The following is a 22,267-nucleotide window of genomic DNA, read 5'->3' on the forward strand; positions in this document are numbered from 1 at the left end:
CAGTAGCACCTTTAATGCTGATAAATTGCAGGAATTGTGCAAAATTGCAAGCCCCTGCAAATACTGCGGAGATAGGTTGAATTTGCATTAATAATTATGATCACAATATTGTAATTTCCTGGAGGGACTGGTTGTACATATTAAAGTGTTGTTGAACACCAAAATAAGGTTTTGAATATTTTCAGTTGAGCCCTGTTGAGGGGAAATATATTCCCAAAAAAGGTGCCACAGGTCACTGTGGCCAACATGAGGAAAATCCAGAGAAGAAGAGCTGGGAGGAGATAGGAAAACGAAGGCGGGAGTCCTATCTGGTACAGCCAGGGGAGGGATGGGGGCCAACAGGTTGGACGACAGGATGTGGGTATTCAGTCATTTAATGAACCAGGTAATTCATTGGTCAACGTGTGCCAGCGCTCTATTTTCTTGTCCTTGTTTTTGAGGCAGTCAAACCAGTGTTTGAGCCTCTCTCCGTTTGCATTGATACCCAGAGATACACCACCTGAAAGAAGGCACAAGGAGAGTATATGTCATATGCTGAGTTCGTGGAAAAAAAAAGTTTGACATTAGAAAATCAATATGAGCACAAAAAAATGAAAATAGGCACACTATATGGTTTTGATGGGTTGTACTTTATTAAAATGTTTAAAATGTTTATAAGTTGTAACTAATGGTTAATAAATCATTCACTAATGTTGACACAAGCTCTGATGAAGCCAATGTGTTTACAGAAGTGGTGATGTGCTTCATATCCATGTATCATTCCTGCAGTGACTGTTAAACAATCATCAAAAAACAAAACTGTGGGTTGATAAAAAAAGATCAGTGTAACTGTATAAAGCGGTGTTCTACAAGCTCAGACAAGTGGTGAAAGTGGTTAAGAGGCGGTGGGCAAAGTGGAGGCTCAACATCAAACGTGTGTGGCGAGGACTTCAAACGATCATGGACTATAGAGGACACACGCGTTGGCTGACCTGGACTCCTCACTGGTGGAAGATTAAATCACCTTCTATGCTTGCCTCGAGGACAGCAGCGTGAACAACTACACTGCTTGCACCGTCAAAAAATCATGACAGGTGAGGACCAACTTGTCTCTGTCTCAGAGCATGTCACACCGAGGAAGACTGCATAAAAGGTCTTTCTACTAAAGGAAGGAATCTCCGTATGTATGTCCTTCACGTATCTCTTAAACCATCCATCTGTTCGATTCCACTCTTGGTGGGTGATTGGCTGGGGACCCAGGAGAGTTCGGTGTCAAATTTTGTGCAATTTGGACACACCTTATGTATAATAGTAATAAACGTTGAATAAACCAGAAATCAACAAGCCACTCCGCTCAGTGCTGGGGCAGGGCGGAGCTTCAGGGCTTTGTCGACTGACTCCAGCATTTCAAGCATGACATGAGTCAGAAAAAAGTGCTCTAAAAAGAGTAAAATAGATCAGAGCTTTTAACCAAAATTGGACATTTTTACCCCATGTATAAGCAGAAAGCTTAGCATCACAGTAGAGCCTCCAAAATATAAATATAGGCCTGGAAATGTGGATGTTATGTCCTCTTTAAGCTCTTAGTAATGATTAATGATCTATAAGGTATTAGAGGGATTAGAAAATGATTCATTAACTATTACTTAAGCTTTTTATACTCACTGACAACAGCTACATTGATATATTATTGAATAATGAGTAAAGTAAAGACATGTCCTGAGTGAATATTTTTTAAATTTGATCATTTCTTTGCTCCCTAAGGCATCCATCGTGGTATGAGGGCTCATCAATTGTTAAATTGCATTTCTTGGTAATTGTTGGGGACAGAACATCTCCGGACATGCCGGCCTCCTTGTGTTTGAGAAGTTGTGTACAGGATTAGCTCCAATGAGATGGTGATGGAATTGAATTTGTGAGCATGTGTTTATTTACTTCTGCTCAGTGCCGGGGAAAATGCAGATCACTAGTAGCCTTGTTTGAGATCTTTAAATTACCACCTACATGTACGATTTGCACGATTTGTCCACTGATTTAAATATGTCAACAATTGGCTAATCAGTTTTGGAGGTCAGATCAAAAATGTGGATCAAGCCCTTAGGAACAGCTCTGGGCTATGAGGTGATTTTGGAGTATAGGGTCTAAATTTGCCACTGCTGAATCATGTGACGCATGCTGGCCCCAAAATACCTCATTTCACATATGGCTAGCTCCTTTAAAATTAGCAACAGAAACATCCACAAAAGTCCACAAAGAGGGTTAGAGTGTAGATGAGGTCGACACAAATGCACAGGATGTTGTAAATTGACCTCCAGTAACAGCAAGTCTTAAATTGGCGTATTCAAAAGCATTACATCAAGAGCAACTGGACTTGTAGATTCTTGAAAACTCTCCAACAGTCATTCAGAAATGATAATGAGAGGCAAAACATCTTCAAGGATCTACAATGACTCCAAAATCACTGAGAATCTTCACTTAAATTGGCAAATTCCTTGCTGTGAAAAGCCTTGACTGCTCCTTGAACCAGCGACCCCAGCTTCTATGTCCGCTGATTTTAGGGCCATTGATTGTCAGGTCATGCCACCAAGAACTGAGAGCATAAAACGTGTCTTTACTACTAAGACTAATTAATACTTTTCAAAGCAATCTTAACTGTAGATCCACTAACATTGACATGAAAACATGATGGCAGGCCAGCTAGTTCCCAGCGTGACTCAGTGCTTGTTTGTTTCCCAGCCTCCAGCTTCAGGAGGGGCCAGGCAGATGGTAGACTCAGCTGGAAAGGAGGCCAGTGGTGCTGCTGATGCTGCTGAAAATCAGTCAAGCTATTTAAGCTCCTCCCAAACTGTCGTCATCTATAAGGAAAGCAGAGCTGGCACTTTACACCTGTGCTTACCTATGAAATCGTTCGACTTGCCAATGTCGTAGTCCCACACGGTCACCTCCAAGGTCTTTTTGGTGAGGTCTGCATATTTGATGTCATAACAGAACTCCTACAGAAAACAGAAAAGGAGAATCAGTATGACATAATACAGCTACAATAACATTTCTCATCTTTCAAGATCACCACAAAGCCTAAAATGTGGGTATAAAGGTCTTGAACATGTTGAATGAGATTGCATTCTGCTTCACCACCTTCACAACAAAACACTCCTTTTGCATCATGTTGGGTTTGCATAATCATCATTACAAACCTGAATGCAATTGATATTTGTTATATCTTCTGGTGAAAAAAACTGATTCACGTAATTCTGAGCGCCTCATTGAGTTTCAATTTCTTTTGTTAATATCGATGCAGCAGATGCCTTTTCTCACTCTCAGGGCTTCATTCACTACAATGCTGAAAAGTGGTTAGACACTCAGCCAGTCCTATTAGTTCAAGACACTTAAAAAGATCCATTCAGTATACAACAAGTGTCAGGAGTGTCTTGATTAGAGAGGACATAAAATGTGAGATACACACTAGGCTACTTTAACCGAATGTCAGAATAATCAATGAAGTACACTGTCCACTAAATAAAACGAATGAAAGCGTGTTTGGTCTGATTTGCAGCACGCAAGAAAGAACATTTATTCTGCATTTCAATCTGTAGTTCAATTAAGGTTGCTGCTTCATCTTAAAGAAATCAATGCCTTGATATAGACCCTGTTACCCAGCTCTGACAGAAAGGCCAAGAGGTGATGAAGGAATATGGGTGGCAAAAATGTCAGAGGAAATGTCAAGCCACTGGCCTGCGAGTGTGTTTGGCCAGGGACGTCCACTCGTATACAGGCAGATACTTCCGAGCCAAGCTACCCTGTGCCATGAGGCATCAAGGGGCCCTGCTCAGCCTTCAAAACATGTTTGGCATCCTTGGCTGGGTTCCTGGGGACTCTAACAATGCATTTCTGATTTCAACAGATTTTAGAATCAGTCATTGTGGTCACAAAAGAGGCGTGCCGTTTTCAGCCTGAGTTGTTCAGGCACAGTTTGGAAGAAAATAAATATGTGTTTCCTATGTACTTTATCAAATCAATACTACAGCACAGTGCAACTCTGGAAAGTCTAAAATGAGATTATGTTAATATGTTGCCTATTACAGTCGCTTATTTGCACATCCAACAGACAGGGAACAACATCAATTTGCTTGTGTGTTTCTGTCCACCTGATGCATTTAAGTTCAATATTCACTTTCCTCTTATCAATATTTTTGTTCTCTGTCAACTCCTGAAGGTATACGTTGCTTTGTAACTGCTAAATGCTCCACCATTTTCACCAGCTTGTCGTTAATGTTGTCTTTCCTGCCTGCTGTTTGGTGCTGGGCAGAGCTTTTGTGTCAAAAACAGCCGCCTGCTACAGCTGGAAATGAACTCTGTGTAGCTGAGGGGAACTGCAGAGATGGGGAGCATTTTTTTTCCCATTTGTTAATCCAAAATATTGATAATGCAGTTCAGCCCAAAGTAGCAGGGCCTGCTTCCAGAGCATGAAAGGCAACACCATGCACTCCTTATTTGGAAGGTGCTGGCTCCAAATTGAAAAGATGGTGCTGACAATAAGCTACCACTCTGGTCCTTAAATTGGAGGATAAGGAAATGATGGAGACAGTGCAGTGACAGTGATGGATGACTACAAGAAATTTAATTCTGACAGTTTTTAAAGAAACATCTACTCACCATCTCAATTTTTGGTGGGATATATCAAACAAAGATGTTCAGTGGATGAGAAAATAAGAGGTTATATGAGGTATCTGTGCTGCCGAAGAACAGCTGAGCTACATCTTCACTGACAAGCATTTGGCTGAAGATGACTTTTGAGGCTTATACTACCTCCGCATACAGCCTCAGTTGTGCTGCTCTCTCCAAAAGTCAGCTTACGTGATGAATTACGAAAAATGTGCTTATTTCTAAACCGACAGCCCTGCCCTCTCTGAATGGCTTTTTGTAGATCCCAGGGTTATGGAGGTTGCTCTGCACATAAAAGCACGGGATAAACACTGAGCTCAAAAGCAAAATTGGAGCTGCAAGGTTTTTAGGGTGCTAGCCGCGATTTATACCTCGTTGAACTCGGGATTGAGTGTCTTCTTTTTCACAGCAGTCTTGTGCTTTGACTTTTTGTTCTCGTCAGGCTTCAGGTACCTGTAGGAGAGCAGAGCACAGGGAGGAAGACAGGATTTAACAGCACTGATCTCAAAGCTTTTACTGTTGCCTATTTGTAGAAGAAGGAGAAAAGTCAGAAAATACTACACATATCTATAGATTTCATGAAGCTGATGTGTAAATTATCTGAAACCATTGTTACTGTAAGTATATAAAGTCTCACATTCAATATAAAAACATCATATAGTCAATTTCTCAGCTGTTATATTGTTCTGTCCTCCAGAGGGTGCTGTGGTACTACCCTACATTAAACCACACTGCTACATTACATTACACACACACACACTACATTACATTACTACATTTTCTGACTTTAATAGACTCCCCCTGTGCTTTTATTGAAGACATTTGTTCAACCAGTAATACATAGATGCTGTTGAGTCATCACCTCTTAAAGCAGCTTCTCTCTATCAAGACTGATTTCCAATACATGATTCGTTTAACAACAACATTTCATTTTAGTGACTTTTTGATGAGATTACAGAGGTGAGGACGTCTCGCCTCATCACAGTAAGACATTGCTAAAGTCGATACTGCTCATATATCTTATTGAGTTGCTAAACCTCAAGTTTTGTCGACACAATGTTTTTATTTGGTAGAAATGTATCATCAGATAAAGTTTTTAGAGGTACTTTACTTATTCTTGGGTTCCTTACTGGCTTTCTTTTGAGGTATTTGGGGGAGATTATGTTGTGAAAAGTGTGCAATGAAATGTAAATAAAAGCTGGTTTGATTTTAATATGCACAATTTTATACATGTAGAAGTTTCAGAACAGTATTGTGCTTATATCACTTTCAGTTTGCATTCACTGCTGTCTGTGAGTTGGTGGTGAAAACAGATCATTAGTACCACTGTTGCACTTGGTCAAGGCATATGTGTGTGTGTGTGTGTGTGTGTGTGTGTTTGTGTGTGTGTGTGTGTGTGTGTGTGTGTGTATGTGTGTGTGTGTGTGTGTGTGTGTGTGTGTGTATACCTGTTTTTAAAAACATTTTTTTTTACCTTTTACCAATTTCAGTAGAAAGCAAACATTGTGGGGACTTTTCTGTGCTGTGAGGCCAAAATGTCACAGGAATGTGGAAAAAAGACAATTTGAGGGTTAACACTTGGTTTTCAGGTTAATGTTAGAATTGGGTTTAGATTCAGTGTAGGGTAAGGGTTGAGTTTAGGCATTTAGTTGTGATGGTTAAGGTTAGGGCGAGGGACTCGGGAATACATAATGTAAATGAGGGTCCTCACAAAGATATAAAGACAAACGTGTGTGCTGTGTTGTGTATGTGTGTGCAGTTTGGACCTTTGTTTTTGTTGTGCCTTCATAAATGATGCAAAAGGAAGCATAGTGTATCAAACCCGGTGTATTGGATATTGTGCATTACCTCTGCCCATTTGGCAACAAGCTTTTTTGGGCAATAATGCTCAATTTGATGTGGTATATTTCAGTCCTGCAAGCAATTACAGTAGTTCGTCACATTTCTCTTTCCTTTTACGTGCTCACTGGACCCACACAGACTTCAATTTCCCAAGGTAACACAGAGACTTAAAGGGAGGCTAAGTGGGTTATTGCTCACAAACTTACCCCAGCAGGAGTGGGGGCTGAGAGTGTTGTTGATGAGGATATTGCAGCAAACCTAATTGTTGTCATGTAATGGGGCTACTGACCCCCAGGCAAAATAAGCTGAGAGTGAAAGTTGGGTTGCGAACAATGCTATTGTGCAATATAATGGTTTTAAATGTTATTTCGCTGTGTAAATTGCTGCAATTTTCCCTTATTATGCTTTTGTTCAGCAGCTGTGTGATGAAACTGAATACTTTAAAAATGTATTTGCCTCTGAATTTGATGAAATGCACTTGCCATTGATTGAGGAGCCATTAAGGAGGGCATGTACACTGTCATTTCTCATGACATACCTTGAAGAATGAGTGTCTGCGTTCTACAGTCATGTGTTTCTAAGAATATGCCCAACATTATCGACAGAATAGAGAAATCCACCGACTGTTCAGGTGACAGCTGTGACTTGATGCATCAGATATAGACATCAACTAGACATCAACTGCTGAAAGAAGGGAGGAATCATGCAGTCCTGTCTATCTGTCAGGGTTTACATTTCCTTTATTTCCTCTCACAAGGGCCAGTCAGTAAATCTATTATCTGTCCGTGTGTCCTTCAAGCTTCAGGGAGATTTCCTCAACCTCAAACCGTTGGAAAATTGTTGCCAGCCCCTCTCCTTCTGAAACGAGTGGCGCTTTTGTTCTCGAGGCGTGCACAGCGGAGTCAGAAATTAATTGCACTTTCATTGCTCAGCCAGATGAAAGACTTAGGAAATGTTCAGGTGTGATAAATAGGACTCTCCTTCAAATTGAAGCCTTGTGGATGGCCTCTTGTGCTGTGTAAGAGAACGAACCCAGGAACAAGTGAGGGGTTGAATTCTATTTAGAAACATTGTGATATTTTAATCTAAGAGTCTGTCTCTGTGCAGATGCAAAAGCATACACATACAATGATCTCTGACCTCAAGAGTAAGAATGTCAAGGAAACATTGAACAGGACTACAAACCTGGCCTTAATTATTATAATAATATAGAATATTAGAAAATAGAAAGCTATTATTTAGCTATGGTTCGATTGCTAGGATAAAGCTTTCTTAATAGATTTAATTACAGATTGGAAAATGTAGGTTTATTGATTTTATTCTGTATTCCATATTGTTAATCAATATTACACTTTTTTTTCAGTGGTTTATGATGTGTTGATGACTTGGCGTTGAAAACAGAAATGAGTGAGTATTAAATATGCAAGCAGGTAATTTTCAGAACTTGCTTTTATTTGAAAGTCGGTTTTCTTTCCACACAAAGGAATTAATTAGTAATCAGTACGATCCCTCAAAAGAGCGCCAAGGGTTCTTTTTCTTTCAAAACACGCCTTCTAGACTATGAAAACTTTAACAACTCTTTGTTAGGCGGCTTCCATTGTTTTCTCTCTGCCTTATCAGCTCTGCATGCATTTTGGGTATTGTCGTTTTTAATTCTGACTGAAAGCTGAAAGCTCCAGAAAGAAGAAAAGACTGCAAGATGCTGAACTGTCGTCTGCCATTTGAGTATCTATTATTTTTGTAATCTCCTGTTTATATCTTGGAGTTACATTTTTTAAACTCTTTTCCGAGGACCTCTGTTTACTTTTTGGCTTCACAAAGTCTGTTTTTTAACTTAAAAACCTAATTTAATTTGCCCATTCACTCATTCCCTATCGCTTCGTAGTTAAATAAATATCTTGATTTATAACCAAGTCATTGTATCTGTGTATTCCTTTATACCAGAAGGTGGAGATCCCTGTATTCAGAATATATAGCTTTCAGATATAACACTGATTAATTCGATTTAATTATTTTACCTCTTAATTAATCAATAAAGGGAGATGGTGCCCCGTATAGCAGTGGTCCTCGGACCACCCCTATTTTGTTTCACAATACCATTTTTCCCAATGTTATTTTATGAGCCACTTTCTTCACAAAGTCTTTCTATCAATCAGGATAGACAGTGTAGACCCATTTATGTGATTTATTTGTTTTGGTCTGAATGAGCAGAACAGCAGTCACATAATTAGCTCAGCGCTGTTTGAGCGTTTGTTACTGTGTGATCACAATAAATGAAAGGATCATCAAGAACAAAGAAAGATCTGTGAAATAAATACTTTGTAAAAATGAAATGTTGAGATCAAAAATAGCTGGAAGGAAATTTTTAAAAATGACCCGCAGTGTAAGTCATTTTGGATAAAAGTGTCTGCCAAATGACAAAATTTAAATGTAAATGTATGAGAGTTCAGCAGTCTAGGTCTAATCTTCAAGTAGACAAATTAAGTGGAGATCTTCAAGAGATCTTTTTAGCACAAAATTCCCTCTGTTAGTTTCCACCTTTCACTGCAGCTCAATAGGCAAATTTGACTTGTACCACTGAATTTGACCAACTTAGACTGCTGAAGCCTCATATTATCTTCTGGATTTTGTCCTCCACCACTTACATTGAAAGCACATCAAGAATTGATCTTTAAATGATCAGTATGAACAGGACGAATGATTACAGCAAGCAAAACCTGTTTCAATGTTCATATGGGCACCAGAATATTGTTTTAAGACCAACTTGAAAACTTGGTGTGATAAACTTTAGTTATATTTTAAGTACTCATTTTGGAGCAAAGTGTACTTTGTGTTCAGTTTCTGTTTGGGTGCATTTGCATACTGACGTTTTGACGTAAGGGTCGGAGAAGCCGTTGGCGTCCATGGCGGCGAGGTGAGCACAGCGAATGATGCCAACAGCAAGGCAAGACTTCTGGGTGTTGTACTTCAGTGAAATCATGATGCGTCCTCGTTCCTCTAGCGACTTGTCTTCTGTCTTGTTAACCTGCAATGGTAAAAACGACAAGATTCAGAAATAATAACCAGCTTTTGTTAAAAAAAAGACCACTTTTTGCACGTATTTCTGCTTCCAAGTGGCTGCCAGCCCGGCTTCCCTGCTTCCCTCTTATGTTGAGATGATCATTTTCAGCTAATGCTTTGTTTGGGAGAAAACCAAACCTTCAATTCTGATAACAACAATGGCATAAATCCCTGTAGACTACAAAATCATGACCTGGAAATGTTTTCACTCAGTCAACCAAGGATCGAATGACATTTTTCAAATCCCAGTGTTTATGTCTTGTCACGTAACTTCTGGCGGTAAATTGTAAGTAATAAAAAGTCTACATCAGCTTCTTGTCTGCTTGACAGTTGTGCATCTGGAATATCAGACGAACACTGATTGGCTGATTGGTGCCATCTCCGTTGTAGATCGTGAGTTAATAGCCTCATCAAAATTAGTCTGCCATGTACTTTAGAGACAAGATAAACATCTGAACTGACACACGACCTGTGTGCCAAGAGTATGTATCATTTCAAACACCACACCACCACATCACCTTTTCACTGATGAAAACAACCTCAACAAGAGAAAGAAAAGTTCAGGTGCTTCTGAATAAATTTATAGGCTACCTTTTCACCTGTTGGGATGGTGTTAAAGTGTTGAAGGATCAATTTAAGCCTAATTATTTTGCAACTTTGTCCAATTAAAGAGGCAAAGTTACACTTCTCACAGAGAAACTCTAAATTACCACTAAATTGACTATCTGTATAAATTCTTAACTACACAAAATGATTTTAACTAGAACCAGGAAGGGAAAACACATTAGTCCACTATGTGCAGTGTTGTAGGATGATTTATGAACATGCTTGTTAGATACGTCCGTTTTCTTTAGCTGCGCATAAACATATAGATAGAATCAGGGGTGGACTTAGTGACTTAGTGAGCCCAGGGCCAAAACCAAATTCATATCCACCAAACTATAACAACAAATACATTTTGCTAGAAATGTAATAATGGTTGAATTAACATAATGAAAAAAATGTTAATAACATATTTGACAAGTTTCCAGAGTATGAATCAAATGTTCAGTGACGACATTGGTCTTTATCAGATCTTGCAGTACAATATCTGCTGATAGTAATTACATTAATTTGTAAAACATTGCCCGTGAACATAATCCAGATAGCAATTATGTTTGCCAACCCAACTTAATTGGGAAAACATCTTTTCAGTATATGAGCATAATTTCTAGGAGACAGGGTTTCTGAAGTGGTCCATCTTTTATTTTATTTATAATGTTCTTTTAATCAATTTTATTTTCTGTTTTTCTTTTATTCTCATTGCATCAGACTGCATGTTATTATGAAAAATGTACCCTCCTGTATGATGTATCACAGCTCATTTAGTGATATTCAAGCTTGCACATCAGTGTGAAGCTTAAACCACCAGCCTAGAGGGCCAAGCCCACTCCCCTACCCAAAACTAACTATCTGATCAAGCATCAATTAGTTAGTTGAGTCAGTTTTTGCATAATGATCAGTGGTGAAATGGACCCCTTCACTTGCCAGACTATCACTTCAAGATCTCCACAGAGAAAAAAACAAACATATTTGAGTGTATGACTTTTTAAGAGAATGCAGCCCAGACCCCTAAAGAGCTATCTTAGCTTTGTTTTTAATCACTGCTATGCCCAATGACTTAGAAATGCAATTTACCAGCAACACTCCCCGCAGTTGCTGATTGCATGAATATATGCTGGGTTTTCCTATAAATCAGCATTTATTTTTGACCCACCTATAGAATATAAGACCAACACTATCAGCAGAGCAAATGCACAGAAGCTTAACAGCTTCCAGCTTATTGAGAGCTACTTGAAAGTGCAAGGACCAAAGGAAATTTGGTATTGGGAATCTGCATTCTTTTAAGTTTGATTTGAGTCATTTCAAATTGACACTCATTAGTTTTTTCGGACTCATCCTGCCTCTCTGTCTCATTTATGACAAAAATACCGCAACTGCCAATTACTTCAGACTGGAGGAGGTTGTAAACTAAGGTTACACCTTAGAGATGGATAGGTGCCCATTAATTTTAATGAAAATTGTCTACCAAAAGCAACTGTTTGCTTCACATTTGCACATTCACATTTGTGTTTCTTTGGCTCTTCGACATTTAGAAAAAAATGAAACATTCAGATTTAAAAATTCATGACACAAAGAGAAATACCTGACTTCATTTGCAGTATGAGATGCTCTGTCAACAGTTTTACAGATGCATTTTTACAATGGTGGCTAAGGAGGAAAGGCTTTTTGGGCCAAAAGGTGTTTTTTTTTCTTCAGCACTGCAGTTGGCCATGGCGGCCAATTGGCAGCAAGACTGACTTGTGGCACCAAATCCAGCTGTCTTAATACAACCATGGGTGCATTCGATTGGCAAGCTAACTGTAAGCTTTGGGTCTCAGGTTCGGTTGGTTCGGGTCTTGAAGGAGACACATCATGCACATTTCCATGTCTATATTCATATTCTAGGGCTCTAATGGAATATCTTTGCATGATTTACAGGTAAAAAATATCCTTATTTATCTTACTAGTCGTTTTAGCTCCTGTTTCTTTAAGGGCCTACCTGAGGAGCCTGCTCTGTTCTGATTTGTGAGCTTGTGAAAGCTATTTACACCATCTTCGGAGGCTACGTAAACAAACAGTAGAAGTAGGATTTCACATCTTTTTTCTCATTCGTTACATCCATACATGCTCAAGTCTGAATCTATTCCTAAATATACATCTGGACAATGTGAACAATCCGTGGAACAACCTTAACCAAAAAAGACTAAAGAATGAATGACTGGTTGTGGGCATGTGCGAACAATCTGATGTCATCGTGAGGAGGAAGTTACATACGCTTTCCACAAGTCTTAAAACTGTGACCATGTTTAATACCCAACATCATAACAGTATAATAATAACAGAAAATCACCAAGAGCATGTTTTGTCCCCTTTAAGGATGGGCTTACAAACTGAATTCAGATCTCAGTTTTAGACCTGTGCTGAACTCATCCTGAGGATACTGAGATGGATGAGCTGAAAAAGAAACAAAAACATATTCCTTTGAATGAGACTATGCTGATGGACTTAGAAATAAATAAAACATTTTGGGGCGACCAACTAGCCTGTACAACCCAAGTGAAATCAAGTTTACATGTTGTAGAGTGTATTTATGCCAAAAAAAAAGAAAGAAAAAGACAATGATGCCATGTAGCATTCTGCTGCTAATAGCTTATTAACAAAACTTGCAAACATGTTCCCATGTATGTACATGAATAGACCTGAAAGCTGCTGTTTCGAAAGAATCAAACATTCATTTCTAAACACTGATGCTCCAAGATATCCTCAACATTCAGAAATAATATCAGAAGGATAAAATGAGGATGTAAAACAGACAGAAAGAAGAATCTGTGCAGACACAGACTTCTGTCTCTGCTGCAGTCTTACACTATGTTTAGGAGACAGTGCTCAACAATCTGCCCAGCAGTGTCCACAGCAGGTTACTAATCAGACATCTCCAGAGAATTGACTCTCTCTACATGAATCACAGATGACTTTTACAAGACGTCTCACTGGACTGGTGGACTCGTCTTCCAATTCGTCTGGCATGCCAACATGTTTCAGCCGCCGCCTCGGTTTACTGTCAAATCCATTTAATACTGTCTCTTCTTCCTCTGTTTATCCATGTTCAGGACATCCCACTGTTGTCTCTGTCTCTCTCTCTCTCTCTCTCTCTCTCTCTCTCTCTCTCTCTCTCTCTCTCTCTCTCTCTCTCTCTCTCTCTCTCTCTCTCTCTCTCTCTCTCTCTCTCTCTCTGGGAGGTCTGTGACAAACCAAGAAGCTGTCAGGAATAAAAGACTATCAAGATAGGAAGCAAAAGAGGAAGTGTAAACCTCAGGCTGCCTGGATGGTATCAAGGTCGGTGCACCTGACAAGTGAAGACATCTTTACAACACTCACTGTCTTTTCACACTCACAGACCATCCATTTAGTCTGGTTAGCCTTCCTTCCCAACAACAACAATGATTTTCTCAAGCTGGCATATAAACAAGCTATAGCATCACCAATAAATACATACATATTAGATTCAGTAACTCATTCATCACAAAAAAACACAGAAATGATCTGCATCAGTATGATTTCTGCTCTTACTAGACTAAGGTTTGTTCTTGTTCCCTTGCTTTTATGAGTCACCTCTTCCTCTGTCCATCAGTCTCCTCAAACATAAAATCAACTTACATAAACAAACACACTGCTGTGCAGTAGTGTTTGCTTAACATTTTCCAGATAATTGTATCATTGCCTCAGGGGAAACTCAATTAAGATTGGCTAGAGGATCTCCATTAATTGAATTTAACACACAGTATAACCAGACACCTCCAATGTGACTGCCTGAACATCATTCTAAATGAATGCGGCCACAGTGCTAAATAAGCGAATGAGATATGCATCGCTGGCTTTCTGCCTGCTTCATTGTTCTCTGAACTCTGCAGACTGGTGACAAAGCAGTACAGAAGTAGGAACCCAACACAATAATATTTCAAGTGTATGAACTTGATTCCAGGTATTACTCAGTCCTTTAGGGGTTACCTGGGAAACAGAGTTATTACCAGGAAGAAGGTGTGGTAACATCCAAGGATGAAGGGGACTTTTGCAGGCGCAGGTTGATTAGCCAGAGTTAAATTTAAATTCATAAACTGGAAGTTTGAAGCGGAAACTCACAATTAACTGCCACAGGTGTTTCCATCTTTGCCTATCTCACTAATGCCACTAATCTCCTTTCCTATAGCCCGTCAGTACAATTTAAAAATCCTGACATGCATACAAGAGCGCCAGTCTTTTTCCATGATTCATGTCATGACTAAACCCTCTCTGAAACAATGTGTAGGTAGTTCAGGATATGAGGCTGTAAGTGTGTGTAACAGCAGGGCCAAATCACATCTCCTGCCAATGTCCTGGTAGGATCCCTCAGATCAACACCTCTCAGAGAACAGTGGGGTGCTGACTATTGTGCTTATGCAAGAGGCTGCAGCTTACGGGGCATGAGCATTCAGTCTGCACACTCACAAACATATCCCATGTAGAGAGGATAGAGAAAGCACTGTTGATAACAGAGGAGGTCACATCAGATATGAAAACCTGTCGCGCAGGGGCTAAACTAGGAATTTTTGACTCCTTGAAAGCGTATTGCTCAGGGCCTGAATAAAACAAGACTAAAAGTCAAGACTCCTGAGTGCAGCAATACAGATATATCAGATGGAACAAATAATATACTTGCCATTCAGTTTTAGCGCAATGGGGACAAATGCTTTTCATTTCAAGGTAAGATTCCCACATTTATATTGACTGTTAGAAGTATAGTTATGTGAGTGTATGTTGCCATTCGTCTTGAGTACATCCTGGAAACTACTTGTCCTTGTGATTCAAGTGTCTACATTTGGTGCTTGTGCTGTGATGTTTCTTCAAGTCAGACAATGAACCCCATCTTGTTAAATGGTCTGTAAAAACACTAGGATGAATGTTGGAAATAAGTCCAGGACTTTATCATTGTATCCCTGACACGATCTGATATGATGTGTTTTAAAATATATTATAATGTTTTTAATAAACCTAATATCGTTCACTGGTTTCCCACACTTTTTTTTGTCTTTACCATCCTCTAGGAACCATGAATGTCCATATTTTAATATTACTTTCACGATTTCTTTCTGTGGATCCAAGGTTTGGATGCACTGACCAACCCACTCACCCTCAGGTCTGACCATTAATGGGCCTTGTCCTTTTGTGAGCACTGTCCAGCTACTCAACACTGTGGTTATGCTGCTGCTGGCGCAGGGTGGACAAATCAACGGCTTTTAAACAGCTTGCAGGCACTGTAATGAGACAAAGTGTAATCCAAAACAGGGATTAAACTAGTTATTTCATTTTTTTTAGAGGGGCAGCAGGGTGGGCAACACATTTGCGGCCATCTCTTACATTTGAGCCATTGGTGTCCAACTGTGCTGAGGGAAAAGAGAAAGATATTACACTGAGACACAGATCCGAGATTCATTGCCAGATTAGGCGGCTGGCTCCTGCACTGTTCATGCCTGCTTGCTGTCTACTGGTGCCAGTGCTGAGGGCAGATCCAGAGTTGAGACTGGCAGACACATCCATTAGATAGAAATGGATGATTGGTCACAATGTTAGCAAGGACGCAGCTGTCCAGGTACCTTGAGATTACCAAAACAGCCTTAATGCCTTTAAGGGCTTTTCCTCTGTGTGGTGGTAACTATATGTATCTCTGGTGTCTATATAGCCACTTTCATCAATGTGCCAATGTGTTTCCATATAAATTGGACTATTTCAGGTACTTGTTTATTGCAAATTCTTGGGTGCTAGCCTTTGTGCTCTACCTTGATCATATATAAACTTCAGCAGCATTGAAAATTCCTAGATATAACTGAATGGGGGATTTGATGACGGAAGGAATATATTGATTCAAAACACAACCTACCGACTTTAAATGCACCAAAAAAAACCCCCATAAATACAGGTATAGAACTTTAATCAAATAGTCAGATATTAATGTGGGTCATATTGGCAATACCTAGACAACTTCCAACCAACATAGCCCACAAAAAACCCAAATATTTACATAATGAATAAAGGTATCTGTGGGCTGCTACAATGAAAGTATCAAGGCATCCGTCATGAGTCATTACAGTACAAGACAAAACCTGGTTTATTAAAGTACTCCACAAGTTGTTACAGGAAAGAAGAAAGGTCATATACTTCATTTAAATTAGCCTTTTGTCTTTCCAGATCACTATCTCCATCTCTACGTTCTTGGGTCACTTTTTCTATACCAACAAACTTTAGGCTGACTGATTTATATTCTGAGATTCTTGTTCTTCATAGGCGAGATATTTTTCCTAGCTTTTAGCTTTTGGGCCATGGTCACTTTAACGTGTATATGACATTCCTTGTTATCTACCTGAAATAACATTTTTGCGGTGCCCTGTTTTCACAATAGTGTCACAGGTAATACAATTTTGATAAATGTCTACTTTCTTCGAACAACATCAGTCCTAACTAGCATGTTAGATAGATTATGGGTTCTCTTAAAGGTAAATAGAGTTGGATTAATAAAAACTTGATTTAAACAGGCATCAGACTTTAGAATAAACTAATATTTGTTTACTACTTACAGTACATGATTTTAAAACTAGCTTCACAGTGGATGAGCACATAATTGAGTAGTTTCTTCTGTACTCTGGTCATTCACTTTATCCAGCGCTTCTATTGAAATATATTGAGTGAAAATGGGATAAACTTTTAGATATTTATGCTATATCTAATCATTGTTTTCCACATTTCCTGACCTATATATTTCAACCTGCGACTGGTCTGCTGTCAGGCAAAAATCAACCATAAGGGCTGCTAGCTGCTGGATGAGATTATTAAATGGTCGGCGCTCTGTCCCCAGCAAAGCAAACAACGTCCTCTGTTTAAACAGAACTCAAGCAGAGCAGGAAGCCTCCTGCCTTGAGCTCTTTCAGTAACCAGCAGCAGTCATAGCTTCACTTTGCCTTGAAGCATGTAAAAATGGCCACATTGTGCTTTATAGTCTCGCTTGCTTGTGTGCGACAATATGTGACAGACTGGTCCAAAATAGCAAAGCAAACTAACTGGGACAGAACTGACAATCTCTGAAAAACAAAAAAACAAAAAAACAAACACTTATGGAGTTTGACATGCGCATCTGCTGTTATAGCCACACTGAAAGTCACTGCATGCCATTAAGGCCTGACATATAAGATCTAGTAAAACCTCCCCAGTATTATCTTCACTAACTTAAATACAGTATAAGAATAAGGGTGTACATGTGTACACCCTTAAATGTACATGTAGAATAAATGCATCCATTCTTCGATTCTTCACCTATTGATTCTTCACTAAGTGTTGAAAAGCTGCAGGTTGAAGCAGGTCTGCCTTCAATTTTCTATATCATTTTCACATTCAGTCATGGTGAGATATGGATTCTGTCTGAAATGTCATATAATCTACTGTCTGGATGGGCTTTTTGTTGTGGAGGCTATGAAACGATTTTTTTCTTGTCATCATGATATTGTCATATTACAGTTGTACCGTTAGTCATAGACATGGACACACACAAAACACCACCAGCTCTGTGTGGCTGTTATTTATGATGGCACTTTTTCTCTGTAACTATTAGCTATCAGTTATGCACAAGTATATTTAATATTTTCGCATGCTATTTCACATTCCTTCATGGACAACAAAGCATAATGAAAAGAGCAACAGGAATCAGCCTCTCCAAACAGAGGCAGCACACCATACTCAAAATATGGATGATCCCAATTTACACTGTATTATTATTTTTTTTAAACCATAAACTGTGTGGGCAATTCAAAAAGGGATCAAAAAGGGTATTCAATCACAGTTCAATGACACTCCACTCCACTTCCATGCTCTCATACACATAATCCACTCCTGCACCCTACTCATGGGCTCAAAACCCAACGGGTTAAATTCACATAACAATCTGTCATGTGGTTTTAACTAAATCCTTATAGATACTGTGATTTGGTCTTGCAATTATTAATATGTTATGACATGCCTTGTAGTGATGTACAGCAAGTTTATGGTTTTTCTCTGTTATGTGCAGAATAATTTCATTGGGTATATTTTGTTGTACCATAACAAATGAAAAAAAAAGACAATATTTAACAATATATTATACAGTATGTCCTCAGTAAAAGTAAATTGACCTATAGTTATATTTGAGTGACAGATGCCATCTAGCGGATATAATTTGGAGAATTGACGCAGGACAGATGACGTCAATATAAGGTGACACATTTCCATAATCACAGATGGAAGGTTGAATGAATTAATGAATGGATAGATAACTGGTAAAAAAAAAAGTGGACTTAGCTGCAGGAGACAGCTGTTCACTTCTCGTTTCCAGCCATGAGTTGGAATAGTTTTTTAAAAAGCGTAACTACGATTGTCAAAGTGTTTATAGTTGCCATGACGATGGTGATTGCTGAACTGTACGGATGTAGTCACTTTAATCCACATCATGTTTCAAGTGATCAATTTACCCCAAACCATGTTCTTTCCCTAACCCTAACCAAGTGGTATTTGTGCCTTAACCTAACGGTTTTAGAAAGCACAAATAGAGGTTTCATATTAGAAAATGCACCTACGTTGTTATTGTGAGGGTGTGTAGCTACTATTATCTGAATTTCATATTATTTGGTATTTAACAGTTTACAATGTAAGTAACAATGAAAAACTAGCAGGCATTTAGAGGTAAAAGGCAAAAGCTTTTCAGAATTGTTGATATAATAACAAATAATGACAAATGACAAAAACATCATCGATGATGACTTGAAAAACAATTTAGGTGTTGTCTTTTTTCCTGTACTACTGACTACATGACTGCGTCATTTTATTGATAGGATGGTGGATATTTTAGCATTATCATCTATGATCTATTAATGTATTGCTAGTTAGATGGCATTACAGCTAATATAAAAGACACACAGGAAAGTTAGAGGCTGCTGCTGTCCATCAGTTGTTGCCAGGTTGTGTCCCTCAGCTCATTGGTAAAACAAACGACCCTGCAGCCATGAAACTGCAAGTCCAAGGTTTTACATAATATTTGGAGATAAATCTGCATGAAATATAAAAAATATTCAGTATAATGCATTCTTACCTTGTAAATAGACTGGCCTATTCAAATTGACCACCCACGTAAGTATTACTGAATTATTTCTCTATACCCATCAGTCTCTAATGGTGTCCTCCCACTGATTTCTTGATTGGTTTCTAGTTTACCATGTACTATAATGAGGTTAACCCCTTATTTAATATGTAATATGATATTAGAATATTTTTGAAATATAAGATACAGCACAAAAGAAAAATAAATGCACTTAGAAGTGTAGTGTGTATAGTACCATACTGTGCAGTATAGTATTGTACAGTACAATACAGTTTAGCTTAGTATAATGCAGTATATACTGTTGTATCGTATCGTATCGCATCGCATCGTATCGTACATACTGGAGTATGGTGTAGTATCGTATATGACTACAATAGCATATATAGTATAGTATACACTATCATAGCTTTGTATAACAGTATTATATAATAGATGCTAGAGTATAGTATAGTAAATTATGGTATGATAGAGTATACTGGAGAATAATGCATTAAGGTATAGTGTACTGTATTAGCATTTATAGTATAGTACAGTATAATACAATATATACTGTAGTACCATTTTGTACAGTATAGCATGGTATAGTATAATATATAATATAGTATTTTTTATCACATAGTACAACATACACTGTAATAATGTTTGTATATAGTTATTAAGTTTAGTATAATGTAGTATATTAGTATGTTAGTCTAGTGAGGTATATTATTGTTTTGTGTAGGGTTAAAGTATTGTAGAGAAGAGTAAAGTATACAAAGATTATATAAACTTAAATTTCCAAATTTAAATGATTTTGTTCAGAATCTGTTCCTGTGCTTTGGGTTTTTTAAATCATGTTTAACAAATTGCCACAAAATCATATGCTTAAAAAAACGTCAAATGGCTGATTGTGTGTGTGTGTGTGTGTGTGTGTGTGTGTGTGTGTGTGTGTGTGTGTGTGTGTGTGTGTGTGTGTGTGTGTGTGTGTGTGTGTGTGTGTGTCAAGACTTATGTTATTTATAAAGAAATTTAAAAAAAAATAAAAAACTTTATTGTGAAAGGTCTCCGTGATTTCCGGTTTATTACGGATTACGGCAGTTGTATCCAGGTTTGGACAGAGGCACACGGACCATTGTTAAGCAGCTGAGAATTAGCCTGCTAATAATGTGTAGCTTGTCAATGTGTTGATATTACCAACTGTTAAGCAGCTTTGATCTAATTACAGTGTTAAACAGAATTTGTGGCTAGGCTAAATAGCATCCTTTCACTAGCACCGTTAGTGTGCTGGGCTAACTTCGTTAGCATTCTGGGTTAGCACTTAGCTAGCTCCCTCTAGCATTTAGTTATTTATGTTAACATCTAATATTAGCCAAAATATTAGTGTTTGGTCATTTAGATCTGTTGTGTTTGATGGAATTTATTACCTTTATTTATGAAGCTTATTTTGACTGTGTATTTAAAGGAGTAAATGGTTTGGTATTAAAGAAATTACAGTAGTTAATAAGCTACTATTTCAGTAATAATATTATATGTAACCTTTTGTATTTGGGTTTGTTTATTTCAGGTTTATGACCTGTGGTCACCTGTGGTTATTCGTTAAAAATAAATGAATGAAACCAAGAAGAATCACGAGTTGTAACTTCAGTGTGCTTCATGTCAAGCCTTTTCGGAGGGCTGAACTTTGAAAAGTCCGAACAGTGTGTGTGTGTGTGTGACAGAGTGGGCTTACAGGTAACTGTTTCTCCAGGCAGTTGTTGAAGTTCTTGGTTTGGTTGGGCTTCAGCTTCTTGAGGGGGATTCGCGTTTCCCCGATGAACTCGTTGTGGCGGAATTTGTCCTCATCACACACTGAAATCCTGAGAGGGGAAGAAGAGAAAAGGCGGAGGCGTACCAGAATTAAGTGAGGCTCAGATAAAGGTTTTGTTGCTGAGAGGAGGATTACAACTTTAAAACCAGTCATTTTCCTCCTGGAGCTCATCATCCTCCATCACTGGGATACTTCACTATAGAGCTACTCCCACTGACTCTCTCTATGGAAGCAAAACCCTAGTAGCCCTGCAGTGAAGGTGTTCATAAGATTTATGCCAGACTCAATCAGTATGACAGAAAATGATGGGATAATTATGCTTTAGGACGCATTCAGCCATGTATGGATCAAAAGACTCACAGTGAATAAAACGAGACTTTTGATGAGAAGAAATCAAGAGGTATTTCAGATATGAAAAAAAACAGTGTTTCTGATTATATCAAAGCCATTTAAAACCAAATCACGACTTCAACTTGAACATATCTTGCTGTGTTTACCTTATTTACTCAATTAGTGCGGCTTGAATTGAATTGTGCTGTGATGCATGTTACAATACATCCAGCCTGTTTACTGGTTTGTATTATGTGACCATTTTTCTGTTTTTCTATTTATCTGATTCCCTTGAACACCCAAACACAACAAGCGTCTTTATTTCCATTGTATGACAACGTCCTTTGAAAGAATTAGAGTATGTTTCCCAGTGTGCTGTACAATCAATAAAAGAAGAGGAATCATTATTCATTAGGCAAGGCAAGGCTGTTTTGTGTATGAAGACGGTCTCATACACAGATATTGATTTAAAGTCCTGTACAGAGAAGTTAAAGCATTTGGAAAAGAGTAAAATAATGGAGATCACTAAAAGCTACTTCCCATTGTTTAGATTTTGTCCTGTGCATCACTAGTAGTCAACTCCCTAGTGATCTAAAAGGTTTCGTAGGGTTGTATTTGTCAAGCATAACATTCAGGCAACTTAATGTAGAGATTCATAAGTGATATAAGACTTAAAAATCAATTCTGTGGCTCTTTGGCAACTAGTGTAGAAATGTTGGAACTGGTGCGATGTGGGCTGTCATTTTGGCTTTGGTTTTGAGTAAGCTGCAGGTGCCTGATGATATGTCTAGGAAGTCCTGTCAGAACTCCTTTGCAGTAAGAAATTTGGAGATAAAAGCATGACTAATTTTTTACAAACATGTTTTATAATA

General features: G+C 38.4%; 1 protein-coding gene across 1 annotated transcript in view; it reads right to left on the minus strand.

The window, feature by feature from the left end:
- Window positions 1–365: 365 nt before the first annotated feature.
- The window catches only part of doc2b (double C2-like domains, beta), a 126,803-nt gene continuing 104,901 nt past the window's right edge, over window positions 366–22,267 (minus strand). The window contains exons 5-9 of the mRNA XM_062433450.1: window positions 20,988–21,114; window positions 9,351–9,508; window positions 5,013–5,094; window positions 2,876–2,972; window positions 366–499 (exon numbers count right to left, since the gene is read on the minus strand). Of these exons, the coding sequence (XP_062289434.1) occupies window positions 366–499; window positions 2,876–2,972; window positions 5,013–5,094; window positions 9,351–9,508; window positions 20,988–21,114 (598 nt within the window). The remainder of the gene's footprint in view (window positions 500–2,875; window positions 2,973–5,012; window positions 5,095–9,350; window positions 9,509–20,987; window positions 21,115–22,267) is intronic.

Source organism: Scomber scombrus, chromosome 14 (genome assembly GCF_963691925.1).
Source record: "Scomber scombrus chromosome 14, fScoSco1.1, whole genome shotgun sequence".
Lineage (NCBI taxonomy): Eukaryota > Metazoa > Chordata > Actinopteri > Scombriformes > Scombridae > Scomber > Scomber scombrus.